This window comes from Gasterosteus aculeatus, chromosome 16 (genome assembly GCF_964276395.1).
Source record: "Gasterosteus aculeatus chromosome 16, fGasAcu3.hap1.1, whole genome shotgun sequence".
NCBI classification, from domain to species: Eukaryota; Metazoa; Chordata; class Actinopteri; order Perciformes; family Gasterosteidae; genus Gasterosteus; species Gasterosteus aculeatus.
Genome location: NC_135704.1, coordinates 10,275,308 through 10,289,337, shown reverse-complemented (window position 1 = coordinate 10,289,337; position 14,030 = coordinate 10,275,308). Strand labels below are relative to the sequence as shown.

At 45.3% G+C, this 14,030-nt stretch overlaps 2 protein-coding genes across 6 annotated transcripts; one reads left to right on the top strand and one right to left on the bottom strand.

Annotated features, from left to right (window-relative positions):
• Positions 1 to 234: 234 nt before the first annotated feature.
• hnrnpa3 (heterogeneous nuclear ribonucleoprotein A3) lies at positions 235 to 7,030 on the top strand. 3 transcript variants are annotated; one of them, XR_005714368.2, is made up of 12 exons: positions 266 to 529; positions 1,252 to 1,374; positions 1,501 to 1,647; positions 1,739 to 1,949; positions 2,029 to 2,118; positions 2,231 to 2,302; positions 2,963 to 3,010; positions 3,208 to 3,345; positions 3,455 to 3,580; positions 3,680 to 3,759; positions 5,194 to 5,263; positions 6,794 to 7,030. XR_005714368.2 is itself a non-coding variant. In XM_040200980.2 (11 exons), the coding sequence occupies exons 1-10, from the start codon at positions 524 to 526 to the stop codon at positions 3,742 to 3,744; spliced, it is 1,026 nt and encodes a 341-aa protein (XP_040056914.2). In that variant the 5' UTR covers positions 235 to 523; the 3' UTR covers positions 3,745 to 3,759; positions 3,862 to 4,549. The 3 variants fall into 3 exon arrangements, 2 of the variants coding, with proteins under 2 accessions (XP_040056914.2, XP_040056915.2); XM_040200980.2 differs by lacking the exons at positions 5,194 to 5,263; positions 6,794 to 7,030 and adding an exon at positions 3,862 to 4,549 and having other exon boundaries at positions 235 to 529; XM_040200981.2 differs by lacking the exon at positions 6,794 to 7,030 and having other exon boundaries at positions 253 to 529; positions 5,194 to 6,714.
• A 284-nt stretch (positions 7,031 to 7,314) lies between these two features.
• Positions 7,315 to 13,611, bottom strand: nfe2l2a (nfe2 like bZIP transcription factor 2a). 3 transcript variants are annotated; one of them, XM_040200978.2, is made up of 5 exons: positions 13,320 to 13,611; positions 10,492 to 10,737; positions 10,154 to 10,246; positions 9,892 to 10,068; positions 7,315 to 8,935 (listed from the first exon to the last, which is right to left on the bottom strand). In XM_040200978.2, exons 1-5 carry the CDS (start codon positions 13,353 to 13,355, stop codon positions 7,682 to 7,684), a joined length of 1,806 nt encoding a protein of 601 aa, XP_040056912.2. In that variant the 5' UTR covers positions 13,356 to 13,611; the 3' UTR covers positions 7,315 to 7,681. The 3 variants fall into 3 exon arrangements, with proteins under 3 accessions (XP_040056912.2, XP_040056913.2, XP_077947181.1); XM_040200979.2 differs by having other exon boundaries at positions 10,492 to 10,798; positions 13,320 to 13,529; XM_078091055.1 differs by lacking the exon at positions 13,320 to 13,611 and adding an exon at positions 11,982 to 12,176.
• Positions 13,612 to 14,030: the final 419 nt, after the last annotated feature.

Sequence of the window (14,030 nt, the reverse complement as noted above, 5' to 3'; positions counted from 1 at the left end):
TGACATTTTCCGTCCAAGTAAATCCACACCCAGTAGTCTCAATTATTGAGCCTTAAACGGCATCAAATTGTGCAACTTTAGTTCTGTAGAATCCCAAAGCGTTTGTATTTCACAAATCAAATCAACAGAACTCACCTTGGTCCCATTTAAATTCGGTGTCGAAGCCACTTTGGACTGAACTCTGACCTCTCAAGTCTGGTTTGGGATAAATATGTTTTATTTGAGTCGAGTCCCAGTTTAACCAGTAGATGGCGCAAATAACATTTTCCTCTTTTTTATTTCATTGTACGAATCCAGACGGCAAAAAAGCACAAAGTAAGAATAAATAAACAGTGTTTGAATAACAATAAATAAACAGTGTTTGATTCACACAGAATGCTTCCCGATGAAATGCACACATGAACAACGGTCTCTTTCACGCGCTGTACTTTGCATTTGATGATTATAATCTCGGAAGGACCGACATCTACAGCCGTTTCCTAGTCACGTGATCGACCCACATCCCAGGCTGTGGATCTGCAAAATGGAGGTGAGATGCTTGCAAATGTTAATTGTTGGAATGCGGTAGCGATATTAAATAATTGAAACAATGTTGACGGAATCGCGGCGGTTATATTGTAACGTGTGTCCTCGCTGTGGCTTTGACGTCGCTCACGGTTCAGCACAGCGCGGTAGCTAACGCTGCGGCTAAGCTAAGCTAACGGTTGTTAGAATTACTGCAATGTTGCAGTGACGCTAGGTGGTGTTACAAGTCGAGAGCTTTTAGGTTGTTTCACTTGAATGAGCATTGTTGTTCGGTTGCCTTAACCCGCACTCATCTTTATAATAGCGTTGGATAGATAATTGGTGGATTTTGGTAATTTACACAACGCTCAAGCTGCAGCATTGCTGCAGTAAGCTAACGCTAACCTTAGCTGTCAAAGCTGTCACAGCTAAAGTTACTGCCATGTAACGTTACTGGATTACGGGCCTCGGCTTGGCGATTTTTTCATGTAACGTTAATTGAATATGGTTCGTCCAGCCTCGATAATGTGTGTTCGTGCTCTGGGTTCATTTGACAGCCTGGTTGTGGCGTTGACGTTAGCTTAGTCATCGGCTACAACGATAAACGCTCAAATGTAACGTAACGTCACCTACAGATATCGTGCGTTTTAACGCTTCCCGTGCTGTAGGCTTCCTAACCCGTAACACTACTCACAGCTTAAATGATGTATACTTTCTTGTTCTGTTTTCTGTTGTTGTTGTTTGTAGGACCGTGAAGCTAAAGAGCCCGAGCAGCTCAGGAAGCTGTTTATTGGAGGTCTGAGCTTTGAAACCACCGAGGAGAGTTTACGGGCCCATTTCGAACAATGGGGAACTCTGACGGACTGCGTTGTACGTATTCCTATTGTAATCCGTCACCAAATGGCCCCAGATACCCATAAACAACAACGGCCATTTTAACAAAGCTACAGTCCATTCAAACTGTGCTAGCACTGCGTATTGTTTCGTTGCTTGTAGGTGATGAGGGACCCCAACAGCAAGCGGTCCAGAGGCTTTGGCTTCGTGACGTACGCCGGCGTGGAGGAAGTCGACGAAGCCATGCAAGCAAGGCCCCATAAAGTAGACGGCCGGGTGGTAGAACCCAAGAGGGCCGTGTCCAGAGAGGTAAACAAAACCCAGCCCTGAAGGCCGATACCTGTGTGTGTGTGTGTGTGTGTGTGTGTATGCGCATGCTCAATGAACCGCTCTGTTTCAGGACTCTAACAAACCAGGCGCCCATCTGACAGTGAAAAAGATCTTTGTCGGTGGCATCAAGGAGGACACGGAGGAGTTCCACATTCGGGAGCATTTTGAGAAATATGGAAAGATTGAGTGTATTGACATCATGGAGGAACGCTCCACTGGAAAGAAGAGAGGATTCTGCTTTGTCTCCTTTGATGACCATGACACCGTAGACAAGATTGTTGGTATGCGTTAATACCTCCACGTTAAGGCTGTTGGTAAACTTTAAGTATGGTATGTCAGTGTGTTTTATTTTTCTTACAGCCCAGAAATTCCACACAATCAACTTCCACAACTGTGAGGTTAGAAAAGCGCTCTCAAAACAGGAAATGAGTGCCATGTCCACAACCAGGGGTAAGCGCGCCATAGAATGTAGAGTTATACTTACTGAAACATTTTGTTTACACTGTTTACAATCAGTTATTTGATGTAAACAACTTTAAAATGTCACCTCTGTCCATTTCAGGAAGGAGTGGAGGCTCTGGGAACTTCATGGGTCGAGGAAGTAATTTCGGGGGGGGTGGAAACTTCGGACGAGGTGAGTAGTATTTGCATGCTTGCGGAAAGTGCTTCTAGACATCAACATACTAATGCAGGAACATGTGATGGTTTACATGTCTACGGGGGGTGCAGGATTGGAATGTTTAGCAAACACACAGTTACTGTAAAGAAAGTAAAATGGCTCTTCTTTTTTTTATTTTATTTTTTTGTCAGCAAACAACTCTGGCTTAAAGCAAATAACAGTCTAGTAAAATGGGAACATCAGCTTGAGCTGGGTGCGGATAAGCTCTGTCTGGCTCCAATGCGGTGTGAGCACTTTGTTTTATTTTTGCTAAATTCACAATTGAGATCTGTTGTCAGATAAAAGGTCAACACGTGTTTACAGTAATGGTGTTCACTTCCTCATGAAGTTGTCAAACAACAGACATTCAAAATGAGTTGGAGGTAACAGAAATATATTTTTTTCTAACATTGCTGCTATGCAGATGTGCATTGCGATGTTTGCATATTGTTAACATGCGCTCTCGAGACCCTTTGTTGTCCCACCTAAGCTACTGAAAATCCATGCTACTAGGGTGGACAGAAAGGCCAGAACAAAGAGACATTGTGAACACGGTGTCATCCGTCACAAGATTTCAAGTGTTGAACAAATAGGTCACAGTTTTAATGCCTAATAAATCTTACCCTTGTTTTTTAGATGACTACGGTGGAGGACGTGGTGGTTACAGTGACGATTATGACAATGGTGAGCGCTTATACAAGTTCTGCGTAAAGTTACTGTGAGCTTTTGATTTGTTACGAAACCGTGTTAATTTAATACTGATGCGTGGATTTAACGGCCATAAACGGGACCGTCTGTGAAGTGATGTTAATACAACTCATGAGCTGTTCCTTGTCACTGTTGTAAATAAAGTTAAAGGTTGGTATCGTTCATTGTTACAGGTCCGGGAGGACATTATGGCGGAGGACCGAGTTATGGAGGTGGCCGAGGAGGCTATGGAGGTGGTGGTCCAGGCTATGGCAACCACGGAGGTGGATATGGTGGCAACTGTGATGGAGGTTACGGAGGCAATGATGGAGGTAAAAAAAGAAAAATCCAGAATGGTGTGTGCTAAAACAAGTGCTAGATGTTAGCCATTATGAACATCTCAAACACCTCAAATCAAGAGTTAAATATTTGCATCTTTAGGATACGGCGGAGGTGGGAATTACAATGACTTTGGAAATTATGGGGGACAACAGTCCGGCAACTATGGACCCATGAAGGGAAACAACTTCGGTGGCAGAAACTCGGGTGGCGGAGGACCCTATGGTGGTGAGTTTTACCCCCCAAAATTATGCATCCAGTGAAATAACTTCATTTCTCCCTGAAGAATATCCAACGCGTTTCGCATTGACCAATCCTTAACCGCAGGTGGCTATGGCTCCGGTGGTGGCGGCGGCGGCGGTGGCGGTGGCTACGGCTCACGGCGATATTAATTATTTCGTGTTTTGGTAAGTAGCATTCAGTTCCACACCACCCCCCGTAGCACAGTACAGAGTGAGCCCTTGAAAGTGCAGAATAACTATTTGTTCTATCCTGTATCCATTCAACAGGCTTCAGTTCTTAGCAGGAGAGGCGAGGAGGTGAGCAAAGGAAAGGAATTGTCAGGAAAAGCCGCAGGTTACTTTGAGGCAGTCACCTGAGAGCATTAGAGGAACACAAAAGTCAGACATTACTGCAGCTAAATCTGAGGAGTTTATGGAAGAAGGACTGTAAACACAAGACATAAGTTCAGATGATACTCTTCACCTAATTGTGATAGATGTTTCTCTACCCAGCTATTTTTCCTTTTGTAAGTCTGAAGTTTGTGTATTGTGCCTATGGTATCACGGGTAAAGAGTAAATTGTCTTTTTGTTCTTTTTTGTTATCTGAAGTCAGTTAACATTTTAATTACAATTTTTTTACATGAGTTAGTTTCCTTCTGGTCATTTTCTTTTGTCTTTTAACCTGGTTTTTGTCACACAGCATAGTTAAATCAGGACCTCAGAAGAGATGGAATTACTTTTTTGTTTTTCTTTCTTTCTGAAGATATTATGATTACAAGTGTCAAGTGTATTTTAATTTTGTATGTGAAGCACAGTATGTAAATCCTTCGTAGTACCAGTGTCAACAAACATAAGCAGTATGGGTTAGAATCAAGGGAATCCGTCACTCTTCTTGTTGCCAGAAAACAGAATACTAGATTGTGCGAGTATTTTGATTAGAATAAAAAGACTGAATAAAATTGTGTAGTAAAGTAACATGAGGTTCAGTGCGTCATTGGTTCAGAACAATGAAGTCCAAATGAGTTTTTGATGATATACTACCTGCATATTGTAACTGAGGTTTAGCAGAAAGTCCTGTGCACAACTTCTTCCTCCTCTTGGGAGGATAATGTATGTACTTTATTAACTTGTCCATGAAAAGGGAGTTTTCGGGTAGTCCCGGGGCAGTGGTCCACGCACCGCCCATACCAGTGTTGAGCATAATAAGATTATTTCACCCGCAAGCACCTGCAGTTGGGCCCTCAGCATCGCTAGTGGAAGATTGCAGATGACTGTCAGACAGGACGCCTTCGGCCCCAGCACAGTGGACCAGTCAGCATTTTGAGAGGGAAGGGAGAAGGCAGCATCGAGCACATCGTCCACGGAGGAAGCTCGCAGTGTCGTTCCTGGTAGTGAGCGTCTGTCTCTTTCAAGGCTAGCTAAAGACCTCCAGCAGCTGATGCTGGCGAAGAAAGACTAGCTCCTGGACACATTGGAGATCCCGTTGAGGCAGATATACCGAGGTTTTACCCGCAAGTGCTAGATTTCAGACATTAACAAGAAAAGGGAGTGAGTATTTCACAAAAGGCTCATTTAAGAAGATGACGCAGGTAAGAGTAACCACTTTGCTTGATTTGCAGATGTGGAAAGAGGCATTCTCTTCTTGCTGAAAATCTGTAGAGACCTGATAACATGGAAGGTTCTGGATGGGTAAGACTTTTTCAAAATATTATCCAAGGCTGCTCATGTTGTAATCTCACAGTGCACACGGTGACCATACAAGGTGCAGGGGTTCTTTTAAGGAAAGCAAGCGATATGACATCCGGTGTCACTCCACTTTGACCAGAGTCAGCCGGTGACCTCAAACACAACGCCTGGAATATCTTGAAAGCCCAAAAGTGTTTACATACAGGTCATCTTGATAACGTTGATAGTCATGAAACACTCGGGTAGAAATGAAACCGTGTTTACACCCAGTGGCAATTTTATCAGGCACACAAATACGATCTATTACAACTTTTAAAAAATATTTATTTATATATATATATATATATATATATATATATATGTTATGTTTATTACTGAGATAAATCTTAGTCAACGGTGGTGTTTTAACAGAAAATATTAAAATAAGTTTTCATTTTTTGTCCTGTGTCACACAAGGAAGGGTCATATTCCAGTATCAAAAATGGACATTATCATCAATAAGTATACTTATTAGTGGCAGAACAGTTGTATTTAAATTGCATTCGCTTTCTCAAGGGTTACATGACAAAGTGGCCACTTTATTTACCAATGCCAAGCTATCGCTTATGTAATACAGTGTTGATCTGTAGACAAATATGGTCCTTATCGGTCTGCGTAAATGAGCCGCACTTTACGCAAGTAACTTTCATATAGCCTGAAAGCAAAGCCATATAAGTATGATGCAAGAAGATGTGTTATTGTGCAATTGCATAAGCTAGTTAAAATGCAATGTGAAGCATCAACATCTTTCCAAAGAAGGAAAACCAAATATATTTATGAAAAATCTACTTCAAAGGCAGTCATATGAACTCATGGAAAAGTCAACAAACTAACGTAAACACTAGTTTGACAAACCGAATACAACAGAGTTTTTAGTTTGTACTTTGTCCAAGAACTTTAGGCATAGATCATTTATCAAAAACTAAAAGCTTTTTCCTTAAGTGCTGACATTTTGTCCAAACCAAGTTAAATAATAACCCCAGACTGGAGTCCTGTTCTTTTAAGCAGTGCCAATTTTAAATTAAGTAATTTAACATAGTACGTTTTAAACATAACAAAGCTTAATAAAAGAAAAACATTTAGAACTCTTTCTGATCATGTCCGTGTCTCATAGCTGCTTGTCAAATGACCACGATGATCCTCGAGTCCGTCAATGATTACCTTCTCTGCCGTATTGTATTTTAAAGTGTTCATACGCTCTGTTAAGACTGGGACTCCGTCAGGAAGAGGGAGGAAGCTGTGCCTGTTATGTTTCAGCCTGTTACATCAGTCGAAGGGTAGGGTTTCTGCAGAGGAATGTCTAAGGACCACCTCAATCCCACAGAACCGAGCTGCGTCCAACCACGTAACCTAAACAATAACGTGTGTGTGTGTCAAGTGCTTCTCCTTCTCTTAAATAAATATATTTTCCACGACTTGAGTGTTTTATTTCTGAGCTGTTAAATACTTGCATTGCTTGTAAAACGTAACCGTAATGTGTAACTGATTTCACAGGTGTCCACCACTCCCTCCCATTAGGTCTGTCGTGAGAGCAGGAAACGGGCTCTGTGTGCAAAGGTGGTGCTGGTGTGTGTGAAAGAGCACCTGGGGCCCTTATTGAGCGCGTGGGCGCTTCTCCTTTTGAGTTCTCTGGGTTGGGCCATTGTGAAGTTGTCATGTAGACTTTACGCTGAGCGTACGCTTTGTTGTGTGACACAATAAATGCACTACGTGTGAATTATTTTCCAGAAAGGCAGTTGTGCAGCATTAAGGGATTTGGGGTAATATCCAAACAAGCTTGCGCTAGCAAAGAGCAAGCAGATTGTCAAACTAGTTTAAGCTATTAACACTTTTGTTTCAGTACAATATTTCTTTTATTTACTTCTTTGTAAGCCCTTTGGTGGAGCTACCAAGGCTCTTCGACTGACTTGAACATGTGGTAAGTTATGTAATCGCGCCCATGGATCCATCTGGCATCAATCTCCTGCTGTACAGAGCAGTACACACATTGTTCTTTCAGTAAATAGGAGGCCATATAGCTATAGGGATACTTTATTGAAAAGCAAGTCAGGATTTTAAAAAAAAGAGCTTGGGCAGCAAATCATACAGGGATAGTTATAAAATAGGAGTAGCAATGATTGAAACAATCAGAAATATGATATATATACAATATATACACACACATACAGTAACAGTTATCAATCTCAATAGCAAGTAATGTTTATATTTACAAACGATATTGGTTAAAGAATCTGAGTACAAAAGAACTAAATATCAAAAATATTCCAACATTCAAGAGAAGTGTGCGAAAACTATACAATAGTTCTGCAGAGCGACTAATGCTTTAAAGCTGAACAACTAGAAAGTTATTGCATAGTATTATTACGATAACGCGGTACCATACTACAAAGGAGACAGGAGGTTGTCCTCGCTCTTAAGGAACGTCTTTTTGACGCGAGGGACCAGAAAGACGCTGCCGTCGGTCGACTGCTGCAGGGAGTAGTCGGAGGGCGAGTAGGAGCTCCCCTTCTCGTCCCGCAGCGTGCTGAAGACCTCCAGGTACAAGCTGTTGAGTTGCTTCTTCATTTCCTTCAGGCTCGTGGCGTTCTGGCTCTTCTCGCCCAGCAGGCGCTCCTTCTCCTCCTTCAGTGAGTCCAGGTTGCTCTCCAGACCCACTATGTTCTCCATCTTGCGCTTGCGGCAGTTCTGGGCGGCCACCTTGTTCTTGCCGCGGCGGCGTATGTCCCTGACCAGGGCCAGCTGGGCCTCGTTCAGCTGATGCTTCGACATCATCTCGTTGAAGTCGTCGACGGGCAGGTTGATGATCATGTCCACGGTGAAGGGGATCTTGAGGGCCTTGGCCCTCTGCTCGTCTCTGGAGAGGCGCTTTTCCGAGCGTTTCTTCTGCTTGTCTTTGGCGAACGGGGAGCTGTTGTGGCCGCTCTCCTCGTCCGGGTCGGTCTTGTGTTCTTTGGGATTCTTTTCCTGCTGCTGTTGCGGCTGCCCTATCCTTGCAGATAGAGAAATTGCCTGGTGAAGATGATCCGGCTGGAAATTTAGCGAGAACATGTCCGAGTAGTCGGACTCGACACTTCCAGGGTTGTCGTCCATCTCCTCCATGTCTGAATCGCTGAAACCGAAGGACTCGTCTCCGTGCGAAGACTTGCCAGGCGAACTCGCGTTCGGGCTTGTGTTTGAAGAGATTCCTGAATCCGAGTCGGGCCGCTCCGCGGTCAGATTCGGTTTTTCTCTGTCAAATGCATCGTCGGGTGAGAGGCTGTAAAGGTCCACTGGTGTGAAGGGAGGCTTGTTTGAGATATCTGGCATGGCGTTACTCCCATTTCCTTCAAGACCGCCGCTCTCGTCTAGAACGTCATTGGGGTAAAACATGTCGCAGAAGATTTCTGCATTGAATTTAGCATTTAACTGAGGAGAATTCTCCTTCACTTGGTGAAGACTGTCTGGTGAGACCAAGCTGGGAAGAGAGCCATCGAATGTGTTCATAAATTGTGCCGGACTGACATTTAACGGGTTTGTTAGCCTGTCTGTGGCATTCATGGGGTAAAAAGGGTAGTTTGGATTCTGCACTTCGGGGCTGTTTGAGAGCGGGTATGTGGTGGTCTCCAGTGTGTCTTCCATTTGCATGCTCAGGCATTGCTAGAAGAAAAAGATAAAGAGCCATTAAATTGAATACAATGAACGTAATTTTAGTCACAAGTTTAAAATCCGAGACAAGAGTGAATATAAAAAATGTGCGTATGAATTGTATGTGTTGCTAGGGATGCATGTATATCATGTGCTCCTACGTATCTCCTACGTAAGCCAGTCATGTGTGTGTTTGACACATGACTGGCTTATCAACATACATATTTATCTGTTGTTATCTAAACCAAAAGGTTTCATTCCAGGGGTTTTTAGACATGAAGTTGTTCAAGTACTTCACCTCCAATGCTGGCAGATCAGGGTTCAGCATCAGACCCAACTAAATATGCGGTTGTTGAAATAGACCATAAATCACCAAAACCAATCTCTATGCTTGCAGTGCGATGTTAAGTGACTACACAATCTTCAGAAAGCAGCTAACGACAACCCCCTTTTTTTTCCCTACAATTCAAAGTCTTATCAGCAGTGGAATAATGCAGCGCTCTGTAAGCTCCGAGGTCAGGTTTGTAGTCCGGTCCGCGGGGAAAGGTAACAAAAGCACACTGCTCCACCCATTAGCTAATGCAAATATGAGCTGCCTCAATACAACACCGGTAAAGCGCCCACGCAGAAACTACTGTGCCCAAATCTAAACGTCGCTGCCAGAAAGTAAAGGTTTTAATGCTACACCCTCTATGAACAAGTGGCCTTCTGCTGCTTGAGTATCTTGCAGGGCGCATCGCCTCTTGAACGCCCACCTTTCCAATTGTCTAATGAGTCTCAGAAATGCTAGCCACACTTGAATGGGCCCGTTGCACCTGTCTCGCATGTATGAGAACCCGTTCTCGCAGAGCAACAAAAAGGCGTTTGTCCTTCCATGCCGGGCCCCGGCCCATTGACGCATTCTCTGAGTATTTGTTCCACAGCACAAAACCCCATGCCGTTGATGTGGTAGAATCCGTTTATTATACCTGCAGCTCAGGGAGGGACAGAAGCTCCATCCAGGCCTGCTCTAAATCCGGGGACATCCTCTCTGGCGGCGTGGCTAGTGGTGGACCTGTGGAGAGGGCGGCTGGCGGCAGACCCAGCTGCTCGGGGGACATCATGGGTGCTGAAACGGCAGCGGTGTCCAGGCAAACTGAGGCGGTCTGTCAGGCAAACACAGGAACGGGACAGTTCTCATACAACTGAACGTCTCGCTGAAGGCTGTGATGTACAATTCAATGTTATTACCTCAGTTTCTTCCACAGGAAATGTATCCGCCAGCAGCTGCAGACATTCATCAAACGACATGGCATCATCGGTTTCCCCTGGGAAGTTGACGTTCTGCGGGACAGGAGCAAGTGCATGTCAAACCTCGGCACCTTTTGCGTCTTTTTCGAAAAACGGCGCCTACATCCACACTTCTAGGACTGGCGTCTCTGTAGAGTAGCTTCTGTAGCAGTAAACACCGATGCAAAGCTACAAACCCACCACGCAGGATGAGGGGTTACCTAGCTACCACACAGCCTATCAAAGGAAGTGGGATCGGTCCCCCTAACGACATGAGTAACGACGGCCACGCGCTGTACCTGTGTGTCCTCCAGAGGCGCGCCGGCCGGCGGGCGGGGGATGTACTCTCCCGTTTCCTCGTCGAGCTGCAGCTGTGCCAGCAGGGCCTTCTCGCGCTCCCGGACCAGATGCTGCCTCTTCTCTTCTTCCAGCTCCCGCTGCCTCCGCAGCTCGTGCTCCTTCTGACGGTGGTTGTAGTCGAACACCTCGCGCCTGGCGCCGAGATCGATGTCCTGCTTCCACAGGATGTCGATCAGCTCCATGTCCTGGGGAAGAGAGCCGGGAGTCAGCTCAGGGGGTCGAGAGCCGCGCCGCGCCGCGCCGCCCCTGCGGCGAGAGAGGGACGGGCGGCGTTGGAGCGAGGAAGAAAAGGCACGCCGTGGAGCGTGGCGGCTGCACCCGCCACACCCTGTCCCTCCGTATCTGTTCGCTGACAACAACACTGGCACTAAAGTCGAGGGGGGGGAGAAGCCGCATGAATAATAGATGGGCCTTCTCTGTTTTCCCTGCCACCGCACGCCAGCAGAAGTCACGGATCCTCACTTGATACTCTTTCCGAGGGAAGCGATCATTACCCATCTGATTACAGTGGGGTGTGAATTCACTTGTATCATTCAAACTCACAAAGGGACCACAATCTCTGCCAAGTTTCTGCCTAAGTGACTATTTCTCTGCCAGGTTAGGTTAAATCCTAAACATCCATGTTATGTACAGCAGGGAGTTAAAGGTACGTAGATAGTTGTTTTTGTTTTGAAATGACAGCACAGTAATCCACCTTTTAGGGAGGTACAAACAGATACAATATGGGATGTAAGGCTGTAGATTTGCTACTGGGACCAAACCTTGTTTTACTTCCTGTGATATTATTGTGAAGTAAACAACTACAACCTGTAAAAACTTGTAAAACTGGCCTTCTATCCTACATTTAGTGTATATATATACTAAATACACATGTAAGTCAGTAAGGGCCTTCCTGTAGATTTCCTCCATGCTTTTGCCTTTTTAAACCAGAATGTTAGGATGAGCTGTACCGCTCTCTTCCTTTTACACAGAAAATGTTGACAGAAGGACACAATTTCTCAACGTCCAGGAATGTTGCATAAACTCAAGCCGCTGGTTTTAGCAGAACAAGTCTGAGCATGTGACTTATGTGTTTGTTCCTCAAATGTGTGTATAAACAGAAGCGAGGGGATCGGCACTCTGGTGCTTGCAGTCAGTCATATGTCCAGAGCAGACACGACGAGGGGGAAGCCAAGCAGGAACTGAGCGAAATGAAGCACAAAGCGGTATAATACACAACAAAGAGGATGTGGAACTGAGGAGAAACACGGCGCGATAACGTTTCCTTTTTTTGATCATCTTATACTAGAAAAGGGAACGTGTGTGTGTGTGTGGTACATCTTTGTACACTCGCCAATAACAGCAAACTAGGACCCAAATATATTCCAAACCATTGTTGACGCCGGTTTTTCTGACCACAGTTCTAGCACACAAAACAATAAGGACTCACCAACCCTCCTTGACTCAACGTTGCATCAGAGGCCGCTGACGGATTACGCGTCAGTGAGGCTGCCTACTATAGCGCAGGGAGGCCAGAGAGCACAACCGGGCATTACGGCGCCCTGAAGGAATGAAGCGGTAGCCTAAAATGTCTTAAGCGGGACCTTTTGTCACCCGTGTTTTTCCAAACTACCAAACCGCATTCGTGCCTATCAGTCACGCCTTAAAAGCTCCTCTAACAGGTTCTACAAGTTCCTTGTAGAACAATCAAATGCGTGTCAGTTGTGTGGCAAAGTTTAAATAAGCGTTTTCACAAATAAACTGCGCTTTTATAATGGAAGTTTTTGAATGCGTAGATAGATTGTGTAAATGTGAAGGAGGCCCGGGGGGGTACAATGAGGTCTGTTTAATATTGGCAACTTGGCTTCCACTGTCACAAGACCGGGAATTGGCACCAGAACAAGGAAACTGGCACTTAAAAATTCCCGTTGACACACAATACACAGCTAACACCAGACAATCAACACCCCTCCAGCTTACAATAACGACTAAATATAGATGTCACACACCTGAAATACGTTTGAAAACACCTATAATAAACAACGCAAATAGACAATTCTCTAAAATCAAGCAGAGCAAACAGCTATTTGTCCCTGTGGCTATCCGACCGGGTGACGGAAATACAAGGCTCTCTTCATTTTAAACAAGGGGCCTCAAAGGGGACCTGACTTCCAGGGTTTTATTACAGCTTCTTACACCACAACTCGGTGGACGTCCACCCTTGACCCGGGATGATGAAACACGCACGAGGGGGCATCATCAGTCAACCGTGGGCTCCCACCGCCCCTGACCGAAGCCAGACTCCCACCATGTATCACATGAGGAATAATCCCCCCCCACACCCCCAACATCTCATTCAGCGTGTGTGTATGACCACAAAGAAGCAGCCTACAGTCTTGGTGGACTCCAAACATGGAAAAACCAACAAGCAAACAGGAGAGGCCGGCGCGTGGCCTTCACCGGGTGAATCATTCACAGCGGGTCGGACCGGGGGAGAGCTGTCACATGCTCGCGTGAGGAGCGAAAGGGGGCTGGGCACTTACGAGAAATGCGCTCACCAGATCCATATGTGCGCAGACATTTAAAAAGGTCTAAAGTCGCACAGGCGACTTCTCCCCCCAGCTGGTTATTTCTACGTGATAACATCTTAACTACGCCATAAGCAGGTTGTCACTGCGCATGGTTTCGTTTGCTATAGCGGACATTACGCAAAAGTTCACCTAAACTACTCAGCCGCACGAAAGCGAGTCAATAACCAGCAAATAGTTTGAATAGGTTTTCTATTTACCTGATGACCGGAGTGCATCACCTCCATTTCTATCATCACGGAGACCTGGCCGTCAAGAATCCGCCTTGTTGTCGGTAGACGCGCGCGCGCGTGTGTGTGTGTGTGTGTGTTATTCCGTCAGGCGGCAGATTAAAATGGCGAGAGGTCCGAAGCCGATAGAGTTCGTCGTCGCAGCTGAACGGGGAGAAAACATTTGCTTCCTTTAAATGTAATGAACATTACGGAAACGGTGGCCCTGCCCACCGAGCAGCGGAGCCGGGATCGTCCCCCTCGCGCCGGCCTATGAGGCGGTAACAGTGGGGGGGCGCGCGCATGCGTGTTCAGCCCGCCGGGTCGCGCTGAAAGAGGCCCAAACACGCTGGTTATAAAATAAATAAATAAATAATGAAAAATGAAAACACCAGACAAAACATGTTTGTTACACCGTTGTAATTCATAACGCATCTTGAAGACGAGCTTCGACGTGATTGGAAATGAATTAGAAGGCAACAAACCAGCACTGGCGATTTGGAAACGAAACAAAGCCACTAAAGGTTAAGCGTAGTGTGCTATTATTTATTATTATTCACCATAAAAAGACAGCTTATATGAGGGACTTATTATGAAACCAAAAACAAGGTAATCGTTTTCCATTCTGCAACGAGAAGCGTTTGGATTGGTGCATAACACCCCCTGCTGGTTAGGGCTCCCAGTGTGGAGCTGGAGGCCCTG

Coding starts and splice junctions, on each gene's coding strand:
- nfe2l2a (XM_040200978.2), bottom strand. CDS start 13,355: ATGATAGAAATGGAGGTGATGCACTCCGGTCATCAG. Junction 10,738..13,319: donor TGATGCACTCCGGTCATCAG/GTAAATAGAAAA, acceptor TCTCTTCCCCAG/GACATGGAGCTGATCGACAT. Junction 10,069..10,153: donor TTCCTGTGGAAGAAACTGAG/GTAATAACATTG, acceptor TTTGCCTGACAG/ACCGCCTCAGTTTGCCTGGA.
- hnrnpa3 (XM_040200981.2), top strand. Junction 1,648..1,738: donor AGAGGGCCGTGTCCAGAGAG/GTAAACAAAACC, acceptor GCTCTGTTTCAG/GACTCTAACAAACCAGGCGC. Junction 3,346..3,454: donor TTACGGAGGCAATGATGGAG/GTAAAAAAAGAA, acceptor TTGCATCTTTAG/GATACGGCGGAGGTGGGAAT.